At 40.0% G+C, this 21285-nt stretch overlaps 2 protein-coding genes across 3 annotated transcripts in view; one reads left to right on the top strand and one right to left on the bottom strand.

Moving 5' to 3' along the window:
• Positions 1 to 21285, bottom strand: part of LOC146313635 (butyrophilin-like protein 2) — a 40959-nt gene that overhangs the window by 16797 nt on the left and 2877 nt on the right. The window contains exons 3-6 of one of the 2 annotated variants that reach the window (XM_084739619.1): positions 21127 to 21237; positions 19837 to 20160; positions 18935 to 19279; positions 17346 to 18710 (exon numbers count right to left, since the gene is read on the bottom strand). In XM_084739619.1, the coding sequence (XP_084595745.1) occupies positions 18619 to 18710; positions 18935 to 19279; positions 19837 to 20160; positions 21127 to 21237 (872 nt within the window). In that variant the 3' untranslated portion in view covers positions 17346 to 18618. Of the gene's footprint in view, positions 1 to 3636; positions 3961 to 17345; positions 18711 to 18934; positions 19280 to 19836; positions 20161 to 21126; positions 21238 to 21285 lie in introns of those variants that run through there. The other variant, XM_084739620.1, reaches the window with a different exon arrangement.
• LOC146313637 (uncharacterized) lies at positions 11243 to 16388 on the top strand. Its single transcript, XM_084739654.1, has 6 exons — positions 11243 to 11437; positions 12779 to 12915; positions 13821 to 13885; positions 14159 to 14323; positions 14408 to 14512; positions 16265 to 16388. The coding sequence occupies exons 1-6, from the start codon at positions 11318 to 11320 to the stop codon at positions 16303 to 16305; spliced, it is 633 nt and encodes a 210-aa protein (XP_084595780.1). The 5' UTR covers positions 11243 to 11317; the 3' UTR covers positions 16306 to 16388.

Raw genomic sequence — 21285 nt, forward strand, 5'->3', positions numbered from 1 at the left:
TCTGAACACACACACACACACACACACACACACACACACACACACACACACACTCACGATACACTGATCTTCATCTGTGGTTTTTACAGGATCTTATTTTGACAGGATCTTATTTTGACAGGATTTTATTTCTACAGTCTCTTATTTTGACAGGATCTTATTTCTACAGTCTCTTATTTTGACAGGATCTTACTTCTACAGTCTCTTATTTTGACAGGATCTTATTTCTACAGTCTCTTATTTTGACAGGATCTTATTTTGACAGGATCTTATTTCTACAGTCTCTTATTTTGACAGGATCTCCCTCAGCTTCTTTAATCTCTCACACAAACTGGATCCATCATTTTAATATTTGTTTAATTGTGATAAACTTTTTGTGACAAACTTTGAAAAACCTTTTGTTTTTGGTCGTAGTTGTATTTTCGTGTCTTTGTTCCGAACACAACATTCTTGTAAATGTAATATCTGCAGAACTTCTGTAGCAGCTGATCGTGTCATGAAATCAGAGAATTTTGACTTTCTTTTGTAATAGATTACTTAAACTGATCAATCAGTTATCAGAATAGTTGGGTTAGTTAATAACTGATTGATAATCAGTTAATCTTTGCAGCTGTGGAGGACAGACATCTGTAAAGTAAACTCAGCAGTTTAATAAAGTTTGACTGATTCAATCCAGATTAAAACAAACTGAGGAAAAAAACGAATTAATAACTTTGGGAAACACTGATCAACATTTTGAGGGCGTCACGGTGGTTCAGTGGTCGGCGCTGCCGCCTCACAGCAAGAAGGTCCTGAGTTCGATCCCCCGGCTGGATCAGGGTCTTTCTGTGTGGAGTTTGCATGTTCTCCCCGTGTCTGCGTGGGTTCTCTCAGGGTTCTCCAGCTTCCTCCCACAGACATGCATGCAGGTTAACTAAATTGTCCATAGGTGTGAGTGTCAGTGGTCGTCTGTCTCTGTGTGTCAGTCCTGTGATGAACTGGCGACTTGTCCAGGGTGAACCCCTGGGATAGGCTCCACCCCCCACGACCATTCAGGTTACAGAAAATGAATGATCAACATGTTTCACCATCTTATAATCAAACAACTTATTGATTAATGGAGAAAATGATCAATATGAAAGTTAACTGAAGTCAAAGTGTTTCACAGATAAATGACAGAAAAGATGTGAAAGACTGAAAAAGACTGAAATAAAGACTGAATGATCGATTTCAAGTAAAGAGTCCAAACAAGGAATAAAACTGTTGAATAAAATACATTTAAAACATCGAGAATGAGAAGAATAAACTAGAAGGAAAACACAACAAGAACAAAATAAAAAACTAATAAAACCAATAAAAAGAATAAAAACAAAACAATAATAAAAAAAACATAATATACCAACAGATACTGTTGAACACAATAAAGTAAAATGAAATGAAATAAAATGAAAATATTGAAGACTAACGAGCCTCATGCAGGAACATTTTCATATTTTTATCTTAAATTTCTCAGACTTTTCTTCGTACAAAAGTTTCGTACAAACACGTCATGTCAGATTTTCACTCGTAAGAAAACTGTCAATGATCCACCTGAGTGTATCTGAGTCAACACTTCAGCTGACCTCAGATCAGAGCATGTAAGTACATGATGCACAAACTCTGTGTGTGTGTGTGTGTGTGTGTGTGTGTTAATGCTAAGCTAAACATTTAGCCATGCTTATGCTAACTACACTGATTAGCTGCTAACACAGAGCTAATTTTAAGGTAATTGAACCAATAAAGTATTTAATTAATAATCAATAAAGAAGCTCATGATCATTTTCAGTCTCACAGTCAGTTCAAACGTCTTTTCAGCAGCAACGTTGACATCAAGCAGGAAGAACATTTGTATCAGATATTTTCATCATTAATTCCTCCTACAGCGGGCTGCTAGTGATGCACAGAGCAGGCTTTTATTTTGAAGACTTTGTCCTCTAGTTTGACCAGTCGGCCCTTTGACTCTGATCTCCTCATATTAATATTAGAATTGACACTTTAACTGTCCATCAAATCAGCCGACCAATCAACACGCAGCCTGAGACTGAACAGCTGTTTGTGTCCTCAGAGGATCCAGCTGTGGCTCCTCTCCTCCACCTGTTAAAGTGGGTGGAGCATCCTGGAGGATGGAGGAGCTCAGCTGATCTCTGGTCAGCGGCTGGACGACGGAGGAGCGACGACGGGAGGAAGCAGAATGATCGACTGTGATCAATAGTAATCAATAGTGAGTGTGTGGACTGTGTGTGAGAGTCAGCAGGAGGAGTCAGAGTGAAGAAGAAGCTGACAAAGTGTCCTCCTGTCTTCATCCGTCCTCCATCAGCTCCTTCATCTTCATTATCTCTCTGATCCAAAGTCAGATCAGATCAATAATCAAAGATCAAGCAACAGACCAATCAGACTGATTGATCAGCCATCAGAGGAGTTGGATCAGTGGAGCTGCTTCTGTTCCTGATGTCCACTGTTTCATCTTTGATCTGAGTTCTTTCTGCAGAGACAGAGGACAGACAGAGACAACCAATCAGAGACAAGAGACCAACCAATCAGAGACAAGAGACCAACCAATCAGAGACAAGACACCAACCAATCAGAGACAAGACACCAACCAATCAGAGACAAGAGACCAACCAATCAGAGACAAGAGACCAACCAATCAGAGACAAGACACCAACCAATCAGAGACAAGAGACCAACCAATCAGAGACAAACACAGCTGTATCTTCAAACTGACCTTTTACTTTGAGCTTCACTGTTTTCAGTCTCCAGATGTTTCCCTCCCAGCTGCGGACATAACACCTGTACTCTCCTGTGTCTGTCTCTTTGGGGGATTTCAGGATCAGACTGACGTCTCCAGTTCTCAGCAGGTCGTCCTTCATCTCTGTTCGGTCTCTGAAAAACTTGTTCTGTTCTTCAGGTCTGTCAGAGCCGTTCTCATACATGTGGACCGTCAATGTGGGTTTGGGTTCCAAGCGTTCCCACTTCACTCTAGTGTTCTGAGGCAGGTCACCTACAGTCTTGAAGGGCAGCTGGACAGACTCCTCCCCCTCGTCCACCTCCACCTGACAGTCTGAGAGGACAACAAACCATCAGCTGGACAGACAGCAGCAGCAGTTTTGAATAACTTTATTGAATTGTTCCAAAGTTGTAGAGAAAGTTGAAGGACAGAAGCAGATGAGAGCAGCAGGTAACAGGGGACAGAACTACAGGAAGTAAAGCAGGTTGTCCAGGTGTTGGACATGATCAGAGTGTTGATGGAGCTGTGATGTTTCTGTCCATGTCCTGCTTCACAGTAATGTCTCATGTCAGTGTTGAGCTGCTGTGTGTCTCTTTGTCTCTTTGACATTTCTGGATGTAGAGTTGAACATTGAAGAGAAGATTTGACATGAAAACATGTTTGTTTTCATCTCTGTTCTGTAAATGAATCTCAGCTCCACACAGCATTTCAAACACATGTCCAACATCAGTCCTCAACACTTGGACACACAAACATTCATCAAACAAATGTCTCATTGTTTCTGTAGCAACGTCACTGAATCCACAGGATTCACTTCGCTCACTTCTACATTTCTGTCAACGTTGATCTGTTGGACAAATAAAGTTCATCTGTTCATCTACAGCACTGACCTTTGACCTCGAGCTCCACTTCTTTCTCCATCAGTGTCCGTCCCTCCCTGCTGCAGACGGTGCAGGTGAAGGTGCCTCTGTCTATGTCTGTGGGGTATTTCAGGGTCAGACTGACGTCTCCAGTTCTCAGGTTTCTCTTCATCTCTGTTCGACCTCTGAAATATCTGAACTGTTCTCCAGGCTGATCAGAACTGTTCTGATACACGTGGACCGTCCTGTTGTCTCTGTCCGTCCACTTCACTGAGACGTCCTCAGGCAGGTGAACTGTGGTTTTGCAGGGCAGCTGGACAGACTCCACCCCTGAATCCACCTCCACCCTGTAGACTGAGAGGACAACAAACCACAACATCAGCTGGACAGACAGCAGCAATCAATCAATCAATCAATCAATCAATCAATCAATCTTTATTTATGCAGCACTTTTCATACAAACACAAAGTTCTTCACACAATAAAAACAATAAACACTCAGTATAGAGAACAATTTTAAATCAATCAATAAATAAATCAATAAATAAATTAAAATGAAATAAATAAGTAACAAAATAAAAGAATATTCCAGCTAGAAATACATATTAATAAAATAAATCAATAGATAAATACACAATAATAATAAATCCAAAATAAGTCCAGAGATAAAGTTCAATTTAAAGCCAGACTAAAAAGGTTGGTGTTGAGTTTCCTTTTAAAAATATCAACTCTCTCTCCTCAGGTCTTCAGGTTCCACAGATGTGGACCAGAACAATGAAATGATGCCTCACTGTGGGTTTTTCTTAAATTAAAGAACCACTACCAGAGAACCTGAGGGTTCTACAGGGTTCATATGATCAAAACAAATCTGATAAATCTTTATGAAGCAGTAAAATGATCTGAAAATCAATTCTGAAGCTCACAGGAAGTCAATGATGAGACTTTAAAATTGGTGTAATGTGTCTGTCTTTGTGTTCCTCGTCAGAACACGAGCAGCTGAGTTTGTAAGAACCGTAACTGAGCAGCGTTTTTCTTATGAAGACCAGGAAGTGGAGCGTTACAGGAATCAACTCTGCAGGAAATAAAAGCATCAGAGTCTCTGTGTCGGTTTCAAACAGTCTGCTCATGTTCTTAAGATGAGAACATACAGTTTGGGTTCTATTTCTAATATGTGCTTCAAAACTAAGATTTGAATCAAAGAAAACTACGAGGTTTTTCTCTTGTTGACAGGATTTTAAGGTCAGTTCTTCCCATCCTAGACCTCACTGTCCTGATTAAAGATGATAACCATTGGCATGATGGGTAGTGTAGTAGTAGTGACGTACCTGACATGAAATACTGACGGAAATGAAACAAAAGACCCCCAGAAACAACAAGAACAACAACCAGGAGAACCAGGAGAACCAGGAGAACTTTGGCCCAGTATGGAAATCGTTCTGTGGGAACAGAAACATAAAGAACATGACCTCTGACCTCTGACCTTTGACCTGTATCTACAGTAGGTTTTAGTGTTTGTTTCTGACCTTTGACCTGCAGCTGGACGTCTCTCACTGTCCGTTGTCCTCTAAACGATCTGACGGTGCAGGTGTAGGTGCCGCTGTCAGAGAGGCGGAGTTTTGTCAGATTGAGGCTGAGGTCTCCAGTTTCCAGAGCGTCAGTCATCATGGATGTTCGGCCGCTGTAAAGCTGGTTTTGGTCTTTAAGTTCATCACCTTCCTGCTGACGCTGGTGGACGGTTGAAGGACGGAGATCGTCTCGTCTCCACACCACTGTGGGGTCGTCCATTTCAAAGGTGTGAAACTCACAGGGCAGCAGGACAAACTCCTCCCCCTCATACAGCTCCACAGCTGAGGCATGCTGGGAAACTGTGAGGTCACACAGACAGAGGGGTTCAGTCACAGCAGCTTTATTTCATGACTTTAGATCAGAAAATGATCCAAACATTTTGTCTTTTATTTTCAGCATTAATGTCCTGAAAATGAGTTGAGAATGAAGTGAGTTCCAGTTGATTTTGTAGTGAAGTCTGCGTCTCTCATTAGTTTACTAGCAGACCTTGAAGGCTCGAATATGGCGACTGCACAGACACAGAGAGATCGTGGTGAAGAGAACAAAACAGGGATTTATTGATCTGCTCTGGTGTCCAACTTTAGTGGATCACAACATATCAGCTGTGGAATTAATCTGCAGATGCTCCGCTTTAAGATGAGGACAAACTTTTCTATGGATGTCAGTTTTTGAGCCACAACAAAGACCAAAATGTGTCCTTCAACAGACGAGCTGCTCCTTGTTTTTAGCCTAGCAGTTGTTGAGGACTTGTGGCTCCGAGCGGCCGGTTAAGAGGAGCGAGGAGTCGCTCTAAAACAGAGCAGGAGATAAAACAGGTTCTCAAGGATTTTTCTTTTTAAACTGTGAATCAACCATGAGAGCTCCTCCAGCATACAGTCAGAAATGTGCAGAAAAAATACTGTAGATCAGCTGCAGGCGGCTTCTGATTGGCTGGAACTTGTTGCTGTGGTTTGGGTTGTTAGGTTGAGACATGAAGAGTGATTGGTTAGAGTTAGAGTAAGAATATCAGGGTCAGCCAATCAGAGACAGAGTAGGCGGGTCATGTCTTTGGTATCTGTAGCTCTATGTGAAACAGCCGTAGTTCAGTGTCTAATAAATGTCTTTTTTCCACATCAAAGGTCCTTTTATTGTGATCAGTCCAAACACACCTGATCAATAATCCTGCTGTTCAATCAGCGTCTCTATAGGCCACACCTGTCAGGTGGGCGGAGCATCTTGGCAAAGGAGAAGTGCTCACTAACACAGATTTGAAGACATTTGACAGAAATAAACAGAAGAAATCTGAGATCTTTGACTTTAACTCATGAAAAATGGGAGCAAAAACAAAAGAGTTGATATTTTTGTAGAGTGTAAATAACAGGTGAGACATTTTGAAGCATTTGAAAGTGTAAATGTTCCATATTGTAGCTGTAAGACTTGAGATGATAAATGTGTGTAATACGTCCCCTGAAGAGCAGAACTGAGGACAGTCTGACTGGACAGTCGTCTACATTCATCATGATTTACAGAAAGATTGAAAATATGTTCTTCATGTTTGTATGTGAAGAAAACATGGTGATGGAGCTTCAACAGACTGGTGGAGTTAAGAAGACAGAAATACAGATTAAAGACATGATGATGGACTGAGGTGATGATCAGATCAGAGGGAGGAAGGTCATCTTACCGTGCAGGAGGATCACAGACACCACCAACATCTTCATCTTCCTGTAAAAACTACAACAACCACAAAGTCACTCAACAAACACTGACAGACGCTCTGAGGACGTCAGTTCACAGCCTCCTGATCGGACAGACGCTCCGAGGACATCAGTTCACAGCCTCCTGATCGGACAGACGCTCCGAGGACATCAGTTCACAGCCTCCTGATCGGACAGACACTCCGAGGACATCAGTTCACAGCCTCCTGATCGGACAGACGCTCTGAGGACATCAGTTCACAGCCTCCTGATCGGACAGACGCTCCGAGGACGTCAGTTCACAGCCTCCTGATCGGACAGACGCTCCGAGGACGTCAGTTCACAGCCTCCTGATCGGACAGACGCTCTGAGGACGTCAGTTCACAGCCTCCTGATCGGACAGACGCTCTGAGGACATCAGTTCACAGCCTCCTGATCAGACAGACACTCGGACAAAACTTCACTGCAAACAGTTTCACTTTAAAATAAAGAGGAAGTGGGTTTGTACAGGAAGTCAGGCTCAGCAGTTTGACACAGACGTGACTGAGACACATGTGTTTGTCTGCTGAACTAACCGCTAACATGCTGCTGTTACACAAACTAAATCTGACACCAACACAGTCGTCTTGTCTCCGTTTGTGTGTTTTGGTCCTTCATGGCTGCTGTAGTGGACAAACACAGGGGACAGAAGGACGAGGGAGCAGCTCTGACGTGGAACAGTCTGCCAACACTCATCTGAGACTGAGACACAGATCATTCATTTAAAATACATTTAAAATCATCTTTAAAAGACAATCAAGTGTGAGACCAGACTCTGTCTCTTCCTCCAATCATCTGAAGCTTTGTTTCATCTTTCATGTTCTCTTGTTCTCATGTTCTTGTTCTAAGCACCTCATGTGTTCTTGTGTGGAGTGTTCTGCTCTTCATGGGAACACTGTCTGTGTTCTTGTGTGTTCTGCTGCTGTATGTGTCGTATCCTTGTTCCTGTTTGAATGTATTTGATGTTTCTTTGTGTCTCTCATTCCACCTGATCAGGAACTAAAGTGTCTCATTTACACAGATGTTCATTAATGTTCACTGTCCCTGTAACTTTAAACTTTATCAATCAAATCAATACAGATGTGGAGTCATGATGCTCTGATCTCCATCTCTGACAAATCATCATCATCATCATCATCATCATCATCATCATCATCATCATCATCACCATCATCATCACCATCATCATCATCATCATCATCATCATCGTCATCACCATCATCATCATCATCATCATCATCATCATCATCATCATCATCATCATCATCATCATCAAGTTTCCTTCAGGATCAGTGGTTGTCTGTTTCCATGGTAACAGTGTAAACAGGAAGTGACAGCAGCTGATGAAACAAGACTTTTCAAGATGAAAATTCACCAACATGTAAACAAACAGAGTCTCAAATCAACAGGCTCAGGTGAAGCCCACAGCTGACTCACTGTCTCCATGGCAACATTATATTTCCTGCTGACACGCCTCAAAGCATGATGGGAGCTGAAGTTCCAAAGAAGAGCAGGATGATCCCAAACAGAAGAAGAAAAGTGATGAAGTGTTTTTCAGCATCAGGACATATTTTTGAATCACTGAGACTCAGAATGTCTCATCAACATGGTTCTTATATTCCTGCAACACTGACACTGTCCTCTGTCCAATCAGAGACACAGATTTACTGTGTGGTGAAAACCTGCTGACACACAGGTCAAAACATCACAATGATTCTAATAAAAACTCTCCTAGAACATGTAGAACACCACTGACACACCAGATGATGTTCTGTTCTCATAGTAAGAAGAACAGATGAGAACCTTTGAGGACTCTTTGTGTCAAAGTGTGTGAGTTGATGAGGACACAGGGTGCTGGACCTGCTCCAAGTCAAACACTTCAGGACATGTTAAGTTGTGAGGACAGACACAGAGAGAGAAACTGTCACCTGACACTGGGTGTGTTTGTTTTTCACACCTGTTCATCCAGTTTTTATCAGCATGAATCAGACCTTTGCTTCTAAAACCTCCTCACTTATAAAACTATTCATTCCACCTTTTCACCTGAAAATCATCAAACTCTCACTGAAGCGTTTTACACACCGGGGTCGTCCAATCACAGCGCAGCTTCTATATTTGCTTTAACAGTTTTGTATCCTGAGACTTTTAGTTCTGTGAGAACAGACAGAACAGACGGCAGCAGATTTATTCTCCTGAAACAAGTTGATTTAGAATCAATTCTACAAAAAAGACAACTTTATTTGTCTTTGTTGTTTCCAGCTGCTGCCACAGTTTCACTGTAAAAACATGTGAATGTTTCAGAAAAACTGCAGTGAAATCAAACATTTTAGTCCCAGAAACAAGCAGAGACGTCCTGAAGGGACAGAAAATAACTTCACATGTTAAATCAACATCAGAGCTGCTGATCTGTCTCATGTCTGCATGTCGTCCCTCCTCAGGTGTGTCCACTCACCTGTCTGTCTGTGTGTCTGTGTGTCTCTGTTGGACAGCAGCTGAGGTGTGTGTCCACTCCTGTCCTTGAGTCTCATTAATGTTTGATGTCTTCCTGTCTCTGCAGGTCAAAGTCCATCAATAAAAACTTTATGGTTCAGTCACGTGTTCACAGTCGACAGATTTAAATGCAAAAAAGAATCACCAGAGAAAAACAAACAACAAAACAACACATTACATTGTTTAACTCTGTGTGTGTGTGTGTGTGTGTGTGTGTGTGTGTGTGTGTGTGTGTGTGTGTGTGTGTGTGTGTGTGTTGTACACTCAGTGTATTTGTGAGTCTTTGATGAGTCAATTAAAAAAAACAGTAAATGATTGATGCACAAACTCAGCAGCATCATTTTAACACTCGATTTTCTTCTGTTCTACTTTATAAAGTCATCCTACTATATGTTATGCTGTTGTATTATATACTGTGTCATAATACATCATGATATTTCACAGCTATACTGTATCTCATACTGTATCATTATTATTACATGTTGATGTGAAATTGATCTGATTGATTTCATCCATCATTATCTCTGTGTGTCACATCAGACACCACAGAAGAAACGTCTACAGACAGTTTTTAAAAATGATCTGAGAGGATCAGTGTTTAACACAGATGATCATAATAACACATTTGCCTCTCTGTTATCAGTAGATATTGTTAGTTTGAGAGTTTTGAAGGATTTTAACAGATTTTTAAATCATCTGAAGTTGTGAATTCTTGTGTTTTCTGACACAGAAACAGTTTAGAAATTAAATCAATTAAAGCAAAACAATCATTTCATAAATTACAGATACAGTATTTCTGAGAGAATAAACTTTCACCAAAAAATTGTGATCAGAGTTGGTGAGACCAACCAATCCAGGTATTCCGGGTATGCAGGTGCTCCTGCGTCATGCTCCGCCCCTTTCTGGGTGGAAACAAACAAACAAAGGTTTAAGAGAGTTTAAGATTTTAAAATATGTTTTCTAGCATAACTGAAGAGTAAAAATTCAAACCTGCTCAAAGTTCAGTTTTGTCCGGGTTCTCAAGAATGAGCTGATCAGTGATTGGTGTCCTGACACGGAACAAATCAAAGGTTCTCTTCAGTCTGCGTCCTTCAAAGTGGAGGAACCTGATACCTACAGCTACCTGACTGAATGTCCAGGTCATGTGTTTCAGACATGTGTCTCATTTAATGTCATAAGACACTTTATTTTACTGTTCTGGTCTCTACTTTCATTCCATCTGTGGTTCTACTTTGATGCGGTTCGTTCCTTGGAGCAGAGAGATGAAGAAAAACTGTCAGAAAGTAGCTCATCTCATTTTGTGTCAGTTATTCACATTAAAATCCCCTCTGCTGCTTTAAAGTGGACACACTGTTAAACCAAACTCCATTCTAAAATCTGCTGTTTTATGGGAGGATGATGTTTTTTCACAGTAAAACCTTCAGCTCACCGTCACTGAAACTCTTTTCTGATTCACTTCCATCTACAGCAACAATCGGCTCATGACTCATTTATTCAGTGACATCATGAACTCACCTGTTTGACATTTTTCAGCACAGTGTGGCTGCTTCCATCCGTTATATTACACATATTCTAACAAACATCTTATTTATATTTTACATTTTCTCACTTCACCTGTAATTTTGTCTCCAAATCCTCTTTTATGTATTTTGTATTGTATCATTTTATTATCTTTTATTATTTCTGTCTGTCTTTTCTATATTGACTGTCTCTGTACTTCTTTCTGTCGTTGTGCTGCAACACCTGAGTTTCTCTGCTGTGGATCAATAAAGTTTATCTTCTCTTATGAAATCCTGGCAAACCCTGAAGAGAGAAAAAAAAGGAACTTGAAATCAGCTCTTTTATGTAAACAGTGAGTTCAGTCCAGCAGCTTGTATAAAGTCTGATCATCAGTCTGAGGTCTCACATCGTCTGACGTCTGTTGTCTCCGGCTGCAGCATCATGAGTCTGTGCTTCGCTTCTCTCCTCCTGGTCGCCGGCTTGTTTCTGAGCGTCTCGGCTCTGACGCCTGAAGAATGCAAACCTTTGATCACACCTTTGTCTCTGGAAGACCAGTCGGTGGTGAGTCCTTTACATTCATTCTTCTTAAAGATGCATGTTTTAAAAAATCCAGGACAGTTCAGCCCCAAATCACAGCTATTCTCTGATAATTGATCAATCAGTTTGAATAATCTAAAAGTAAAACCTCTCTGATTTCAGCTTCTTAAATGTGAATATTTTCTGGTTTCTTTATTCCTCTCTGAAAGAAAACTGAATGTCTTTGAGTTGAGGACAAAACAAGACATTTGATGACGTCATCTTGGACTTTAGAAACACTGATCGACATTTTCAGACATTTTTTGGAGCAAAAAACTGATTGATTGTAAATGAAAATAATGATTGCAGGAAAGACTTGAAAAACAGCTTGGATCTATTTTTCAAGTGACAGGATTGTTACAGGATTAATTAATCAATGATCAATAATCAATGGATCGAGAAAATAATCGATAAATTCATTGAGTTTGAGTTGATGAAATGAGTTTAGATCAACATTAGTTGCAGTTCTACTGCGACGTTCTCCAGTATGACGGAACTTAATGACACTCAGCTGGTGGAACTCAAACCACATTAAAAAATAAAATTAAAAATCAAAAATCCAGCTGAAGATAAAAATGTAGGAACGATTTTCTCTCTAGAAGAAAAGTAGCTTCACTTGATTCCAAAGTCATTTCTTCAATAAACTTCTAATGTAGTTTCTCTTTGCCTTCAGTCTTTGTGTCAAAATAAAAAGTGTTGAACTGTAAAAATGAAATAACAGAACATGTTTATTTTATTTTCACGAGTTTAAAGTTAAATTTCAACTATAATTGATTACATTCATTATTCACACTGATGTATAAACACTATGAGCTGATCACCTTTAACAGAAAGTACGTCCAGGTTTATGTTTCAATACGTGAACAAAATCAACATCTGAGGATCATAAATGTTTTCTTTACTCTGAAACATCCTTTTCTCTCATCATTCACTTACAATAATACAAAATGATAATAACTTTATTTATATAGCACAGTTCATCCATAAAATACAACACAAAGCTCTGAATACAAGAACAGAAACAATGTAAACATTTAAAACAATAAAGTCAAGGATAAAATAAATAAAGTCAAATGAAATTTAAAACTACAAGGTCAGACACTTCAGGAGAAAACGATGATTTTAAGATTTTATTCAACAGATTTAGAGCCAGTAAACAAATGTTAAAAGAATCTGATGTTCAACTGTCTGATTGAAGAATAAGTGAACAGGATCATGACTGTGAGCAGAAGAGGTTCTGATACTCGGTGCTACGTGAACATTTCTCACATGAATCATCTGTTTTTCCACTGATGACTGTGACTGACTGACTTCCTGTGTGTGCAGTTCAGCGGCAGAGTGAACTTCATCGCAGGTTACACTGACAGTGAGCTGTACAACAACATCCTGAAGACCACCGTCAGCAACTGGATGAACTTCAACTCCTCAAACCATGAAATCACCATGTATGAGGAGAACAACATGTGAGTAGAGAACAGTTCTACAGTTCCTCCTCTACGCTGATGATCCTCTGCTTCATCTCTCTGTCAAACCTTTTCAATGGAGACAACAGTCTGTTTGCAACACAGGACTTTGATTTCATCAACTTGTCATTTCATTTACTGCACATTATTAAAACTTTACAGTCAACCTGCTGAATCAGCGCTGAGAGGTTCCACATAAACTCCTGCATAGAACCTGGAGTTTGTCGTTTCCTTTCAGTTTGAATACTGTAGTTTCTATTTCCACTGCAAAACAGAATCTGTGCTTTTTCAGATCCAGATTAAAAAATAATCCTGTTCTTAATGTAAGAAAATCATGAGGTTCAGAGGATTTGAAGGTGAATCAGTTTCATTATGAATGAATATGAAATAAAACATTTTCTCTGTGCAGATGATGCTCTGTTTTATCCGTCTGTCACACTAAAATGTTTTCAATCAACTTAAAGGCAGCAGACTTTCATCACCCCTTTGCTTTCACTCTTTCACTCTTTCACTCTTTCACTCTTTCACGTTTGTATTTGACATCAACAGCGACAGATTTAACATCATAACTCACAGTTTTGTTTCTTTTATCTGCTGCACTTAGCTAGCTAACCAACGTTAACTGGATACCTACATTTCAGATATATTAGCACACTAGCAGCCTGAAGCTAAAGCTAACAGGTCCCAGGGACAAAATTAGGAAGGACAGGAACTGCATAGCCTGAGTACTGAAGTAAAGTATGAAAATAAAAATATGATATCAATCAGGTTTTTGTGACATAACGTCATACATAAATACATTAGAGGTTAGATTTATATTTGTATGGATGAAGATGGAGCGATGAATTTAGAAAACTGGTCCTCAAACAGAACATGAACTCAACTCTTCCTCCATCTTTTCACAGAAATGGAACCTGCTTTGGCTCAACGATCAAGGTGACTATTGACGGCGACACGACGACCATGTCAGGTAAGTTACCTGATGTCATGTGACACTGAGCTGCTGGCGAGGCTGCAGACTCTGTTTCAGCTTTGATTATCTGTGATTCAAACAAACTGCAGTGAAGTGAAAACCATCCATCTGTCTGCTGACCTGGTTTGATTATGTCTGAATCTGTTTCTACAAAGTTGATCAGAATTTACATCACATGTTCTTATGTTTTCAGTCCAAAGACAAATATTCAGTTTGTTTCAGACGTAGAATCATTTAGTTTTATGTAATTTTTTCTGATTCTGTCCTCAGGTGGAAACATGTCCTCATCTTTCCACCTGCTGCCCACCTGTGACGGCTGTATGCTCCTCAGTGGTAACAGCACCTCCACAGGCCTCGACAAGTTGCTCGAGGCTCTGAACATCCACGTCGACGTTCCTGAGGACGTCGCCGTCGCTCATGGTTTATATCTGATGGGTAAGGAACGACACACGCAGAGAAAATAACTCACTTTGTCTGAAACCACCGCAGTACAACATGCATTTTTGTTTTTGCTTCCAGCCAAAGAGACGACAGTGAAGGACTCAGACCTGGAACATTTCAAGCAGCAGGCGAGCTGCCTCGGGTTCTCCGGAGAACCAAACTTCCACTACGACCACGAACAAGGTGCTTCACCTGTAAACCTGTCTGATTAAACACTGACATCAACAAGTGGGACAAGTATGAGACAGAACCAGACGTGTCCACACGTCCTGCACTCCAGCAGACGGACAGATCTTTGTGTAAAAACCTTCGGATTTCATTTGTTCACTGCAGTAAAAGTGAAGAAGTTCAGGTTCTCAAATGTTCTTCAACTATAAAAGTAAAAAGTCGTCCTCTGCCCAGAAACAGTCAGTAGAAATGTCCTTCAAAGACGACTCGACCTCACCTTTTCTCCACAGTCCAGTCTCCTTCTCCCGTCTCTTTACATCCTTTATGTAGTTTTTACTAGACTTGCACCGATTAATCGGCAATGCTCGGAATCGGGCCGGTTTTCACGTGACTGGCCTTGACCGGTGACCAGCCGGTCAGCCTCACAAATCCGGTTCTGTGCCTGTCATTGTTACACACATGTTCTGCACGATGGTCACGTCATGCGCGCAGCAGACAAACTGACCGTGACGTCAACACAGCGCTGATCACAGCTACACACTCTGACACACGTCTGCATGAAGATGATGTCAGAGACAGATTCCAAGAACAGGATAAAGAGAAGACAGAAGACAGACAGTCTACAACGAGACAGAGCAGCTGACAGTGTCGCAAAACAGCCGTAAACTCTCTCGCACTTCAGGCTAATGCTAGCAAGCTAGCAGCAGACTGCTGTTCACAGAGGGACAGTTAAAATCTCACTTCCTGTTCTGACTGAAGAATAAACAACCTGTGTTGATGTGTCTCCTCAAACATTTTCTCATCCAGACTCCTTTAACTTCTGTGTTTGTTTTTCTCACGGCAAAGTTTTACTTCAAACTGTTGCACCGCGTTAGTCTCCGGTTTGTTTACATCCGCTTCCACAAAAGATCACGTGAAATCGCGTCCCGCGAAATCCCGCGAGATGATCTCGCGAGATCACGTTCACCCAATTCATAATCTTAATATAAAATTATAATAAGGCCTGGTTGTAATCTGGATGATTTTGGAGAAAGTATTAAATTAATATTTAATAGTCAGTGTCTTATTATGAACATATTTACAAGAAAAGTTGCAAAAATGTTTGTGAATGCTGTCAATTACAGTTCTTAGAAAGACTGAAAATCGGAACCGGCCAAAATCGGAATCAGTAGGTCAGACCCCTCAAAAATCGGAAATCGGAATCGGCTAAGAAAGTTGAAATCGTTGCAAGTCTAGTTTTTACTCTTCTTACGTCTCTTTCATCTTGTTTTTTGTCTCGTTTTTTCTTCTTGGTACGTCTTTTTCATCTTCTTCATTTTGTTGTTGTGTCTTTATTGTCTTGTTGCATCTCTTCTGTCTTGTCATCTTTTTTTAAATCTTATTTCTTTTTCTTCCTGCTACAACTTTTTTGTTGTCTTATGTGGTTTTCATCTTCTTGTCTTTTTCGTCTTATGTCTTTTTTTCCTCATCATGTGGTTTTCATCTTGTTATGTTTGTTTAATTGATGGATCCATCAAGAAATGATCTTTTCTTTGTATAATTGTTCCGTCCACTGGGTTTGAATCAGTTTTGATGTTGGAACAGTGACGCACAATGACACAAACTTAGAAATATAAATAATAATAATTCCCCTCAGATTAATTCAAACTAAAGTAATAAGTCTGTCAGGTACCTTTACTTTACTTCAAAGACAAAGTACTTGTACTTAGTTACTTTTCCCAGCTGTGGACAGAACTGATGTCTTTCTGTCTGTCTTTCTTTCTACAGGTTTCTGTAAGGAGGACGAGGTCATGAAAGTGGAGTACTGAAGAACCAAACAACTTTCATGATAAACAAATGTTCCAACCTGAAACTGGAAGTAAAAATACAAACAGGAACTGAAAACATAGAATGTGTGGTCTCCATTTGTAATCAGATAAACTGTTCACATCTGAACACACACACACACACACACACACACACACACACACACACACACACACACACAATACACTGATCTTCATCTGTGGTTTTGACACGATCTTATTTCTACAGTCTCTTATTTTGACAGGATCTTATTTTGACAGTCTCTTATTTTGACAGGATCTTATTTCTACAGTCTCTTATTTTGACAGGATCTTATTTTGACAGGATCTTATTTTGACAGTCTCTTATTTTGACAGGATCTTATTTTGACAGTCTCTTATTTTGACAGGATCTTATTTCTACAGTCTCTTATTTTGACAGGATCTTATTTTGACAGGATCTTATTTTGACAGTCTCTTATTTTGACAGGATCTTATTTCTACAGTCTTTTATTTTGACAGGATCTCCCTCAGCTTCTTTAATCTCTCACACAAACTGGATCCATCATTTTAATATTTGTTTGTTTGTGATAAACTTTTTATGACAAACTTTGAAAAACCTTTTGTTTTTGGTCGTAGTTGTATTTTCGTATCTTTGTTCCGAACACAAAGTTCTTGTAAATGTAATATCTGCAGAACGTCTGTAGCAGCTGATCGTGTCATGAAATCAGAGAATTTTGACTTCTTCTTTTGTAATAGATTACTTAAACTGATCAATCAGTTATCAGAATAGTTGGGTTAGTTAATAACTGATTGATAATCAGTTAATCTTTGCAGCTGTGGAGGACAGACATCTGTAAAGCAAACTCAGTTTAAAAACAGGCATTCATCATCATCAATCAATCTATTGATCATTTTCTCCAATAATCAATAAGTTGTTTGATTATAAGATGGTGAAACATGTTGATCAGTGTTTCCTAAAGTTATTAATTCTTGTTTTTCTTTTTTTCCTGTTTGTGTTTTAATCTGGATTGAATCAGTCAAACTTTATTAAACTTTAATGAAAGTTAACTGAAGTCAAAGTGTTTCACAGATAAATGACAGAAAAGACGTGAAAGACTGAAAAAGACTGAATGATCGATTTCAAGTAAAGAGTCCAAACAAGGAATAAAACTGTTAAATAAAATACATTTAAAACATCGAGAATGAGAAGAATAAACTAGAAGGAAAAAAGACAAAAATGAAATAAAAAACTAATCAAACCCATAAAAAAAATAAAAACAAAACAATAATATAACAACAGATACTGTTGAACACAATAAAGTAAAATAAAATTAAATAAAATAAAATGAAAATAATGAAGACTAACGAGCCTCATGCAGGAACATTTTCATATTTTTATCTTTTCTTTGTACAAAAGCTTCATACGAACACGTCACGTCAGATTTAACAAACACTCGTAACAAAACTGTCAATGATCCACCTGAGTGCTGAGTCAACACTTCAGCTGACCTCAGATCAGAGCATGTAAGTACATGATGCACAAACTCTGTGTGTGTGTGTGTGTGTGTGTGTGTGTGTGTGTGTGTGTGTGTGTTAATGCTAAGCTAAACATTTAGCCATGCTCATGCTAACTACACTGATTAGCTGCTAACACAGAGCTAATTTTAAGGTAATTGAACCAATAAAGTATTTAATTAATAATCAATAAAGAAGCTCATGATCATTTTCAGTCTCACAATCAGTTCAAACGTCTTTTCAGCAGCAACGTTGACATCAAGCAGGAAGAACATCTGTATCAGATATTTTCATCATTAATTCCTCCTACAGCGGGCTGCTAGTGATGCACAGAGCAGGCTTTTATTTTGAAGACTTTGTCCTCTAGTTTGACCAGTCGGCCCTTTGACTCTGATCTCCTCATATTAATATTAGAATTGACACTTTAACTGTCCATCAAATCAGCCGACCAATCAACACGCAGCCTGAGACTGAACAGCTGTTTGTGTCCTCAGAGGATCCAGCTGTGGCTCCTCTCCTCCACCTGTTAAAGTGGGTGGAGCATCCTGGAGGATGGAGGAGCTCAGCTGATCTCTGGTCAGCGGCTGGACGACGGAGGAGCGACGACGGGAGGAAGCAGAATGATCGACTGTGATCAATAGTAATCAATAGTGAGTGTGTGGACTGTGTGTGAGAGTCAGCAGGAGGAGTCAGAGTGAAGAAGAAGCTGACAAAGTGTCCTCCTGTCTTCATCCGTCCTCCATCAGCTCCTTCACCTCCATTTTCTCTCTGATCCAAAGTCAGATCAGATCAATAATCAAAGATCAAGCAACAGGCCAATCAGACTGATTGATCAGCCATCAGAGGAGTTGGATCAGTGGAGCTGCTTCTGTTCCTGATGTCCACTGTTTCATCTTTGATCTGAGTTCTTTCTGCAGAGGAGACAGAGGACAGACAGAGACAACCAATCAGAGACAAGAGACCAACCGATCAAAGACAAGAGATCAACCAATCAGAGACAAGACACCAACCAATCAGAGGTAAGACACCAACCAATCAGAGACAAGAGAACAACCAATCAGAGACAAGACACCAACCAATCAGAGACAAGACACCAACCAATCAGAGACAAACACAGCTGTATCTTCAAACTGACCTTTTACTTTGAGCTTCACTGTTTTAAGTCTCCAGATGTTCCAGATGTCTCCCTCCTCCCTGCTGGAGACGGAGCACCAGTACTCTCCTGTGTCGGTCTTTTTGGGGGATTTCAGGATCAGACTGACGTCTCTAGTTCTCAGCGGGTCGTCCTTCATCTCTGTTCGGTCTCTGAAAAACTCGTCCTGTTCTTCAGGTCTGTCAGAGCCGTTCTTATACATGTGGACCATCATGTATTTCGGTTCCAAGCGTTCCCACTCCACTCTAGTGTCCTCAGGCAGGTCACCTACAGTCTTGAAGGGCAGCAGGACAGACTCCTCCCCCTCGTCCACCTCCACCTGACAGACTAAGAGGACAACAAACCATCAGCTGGACAGACAGCAGCAGCAGTTTTGAATAACTTTATTGAATTGTTCCAAAGTTGTAGAGAAAGTTGAAGGACAGAAGCAGATGAGAGCAGCAGGTAACAGGGGACAGAACTACAGGAAGTAAAGCAGGTTGTCCAGGTGTTGGACATGATCAGAGTGTTGATGGAGCTGTGATGTTTCTGTCCATGTCCTGCTTCACAGTAATGTCTCATGTCAGTGTTGAGCTGCTGTGTGTCTCTTTGTCTCTTTGACATTTCTGGATGTAGAGTTGAACATTGAAGAGAAGATTTGACATGAAAACATGTTTGTTTTCATCTCTGTTCTGTAAATGAATCTCAGCTCCACACAGCATTTCAAACACATGTCCAACATCAGTCCTCAACACTTGGACACACAAACATTCATCAAACAAATGTCTCATTGTTTCTGTATCAACGTCACTGAATCCACAGGATTCACTTCGCTCACTTCTACATTTCTGTCAACGTTGATCTGTTGGACAAATAAAGTTCATCTGTTCATCTACAGCACTGACCTTTGACCCAGAGCTCCACTCGTTTCTTCATCAGTGTCCGTCCCTCCCTGCTGCAGACGGTGCAGGTGAAGGTGTCTCTGTCTGTGTCTGTGGGGTATTTCAGGGTCAGACTGACGTCTCCAGTTCTCAGGTTTCTCTTCATCTCTGTTCGACCTCTGTAATATCTGTCCTGTTCTTCAGGCTGATCAGAACTGTTCTGATACACGTGGACCGTCCAGTTGCCTCTGTCTGTCCACTTCACTGAGACGTCCTCAGGCAGGTGAACTGTGGTTTTGCAGGGCAGCTGGACAGACTCCACCCCTGAATCCACCTCCACCCTGTAGACTGAGAGGACAACAAACCACAACATCAGCTGGACAGACAGCATCAATCAATCAATCAATCAATCAATCAATCAATCTTTATTTATGCAGCACTTTTCATACAAACACAAAGTTCTTCACACAATAAAAACAATAAACACTCAGTATAGAGAACAATTTTAAATCAATCAATAAATAAATCGATAAATAAATTAAAATGAAATAAATAAGTAACAAAATAAAAGAATATTCCAGCTAGAAATACATATTAATAAAATAAATCAATAGATAAATACACAATAATAATAAATCCAAAATAAGTCCAGAGATAAAGTTCAATTTAAAGCCAGACTAAAAAGGTTGGTGTTGAGTTTCCTTTTAAAAATATCAACTCTCTCTCCTCAGGTCTTCAGGTTCCACAGATGTGGACCAGAACAATGAAATGATGCCTCACTGTGGGTTTTTCTTAAATTAAAGAACCACTACCAGAGAACCTGAGGGTTCTACAGGGTTCATATGATCAAAACAAATCTGATAAATCTTTATGAAGCAGTAAAATGATCTGAAAATCAATTCTGAAGCTCACAGGAAGTCAATGATGAGACTTTAAAATTGGTGTAATGTGTCTGTCTTTGTGTTCCTCGTCAGAACACGAGCAGCTGAGTTTGTAAGAACCGTAACTGAGCAGCGTTTTTCTTATGAAGACCAGGAAGTGGAGCGTTACAGGAATCAACTCTGCAGGAAATAAAAGCATCAGAGTCTCTGTGTCGGTTTCAAACAGTCTGCTCATGTTCTTAAGATGAGAACATACAGTTTGGGTTCTATTTCTAATATGTGCTTCAAAACTAAGATTTGAATCAAAGAAAACTACGAGGTTTTTCTCTTGTTGACAGGATTTTAAGGTCAGTTCTTCCCATCCTAGACCTCACTGTCCTGATTAAAGATGATAACCATTGGCATGATGGGTAGTGTAGTAGTAGTGACGTACCTGACATGAAATACTGACGGAAATGAAACAAAAGACCCCCAGAAACAACAAGAACAACAACCAGGAGAACCAGGAGAACCAGGAGAACTTTGGCCCAGTATGGAAATCGTTCTGTGGGAACAGAAACATAAAGAACATGACCTCTGACCTCTGACCTCT

This window comes from Lutjanus erythropterus, chromosome 16, assembly GCF_056507025.1.
Source record: "Lutjanus erythropterus isolate fLutEry1 chromosome 16, fLutEry1.hap2, whole genome shotgun sequence".
Classification (NCBI taxonomy): Eukaryota; Metazoa; Chordata; class Actinopteri; order Lutjaniformes; family Lutjanidae; genus Lutjanus; species Lutjanus erythropterus.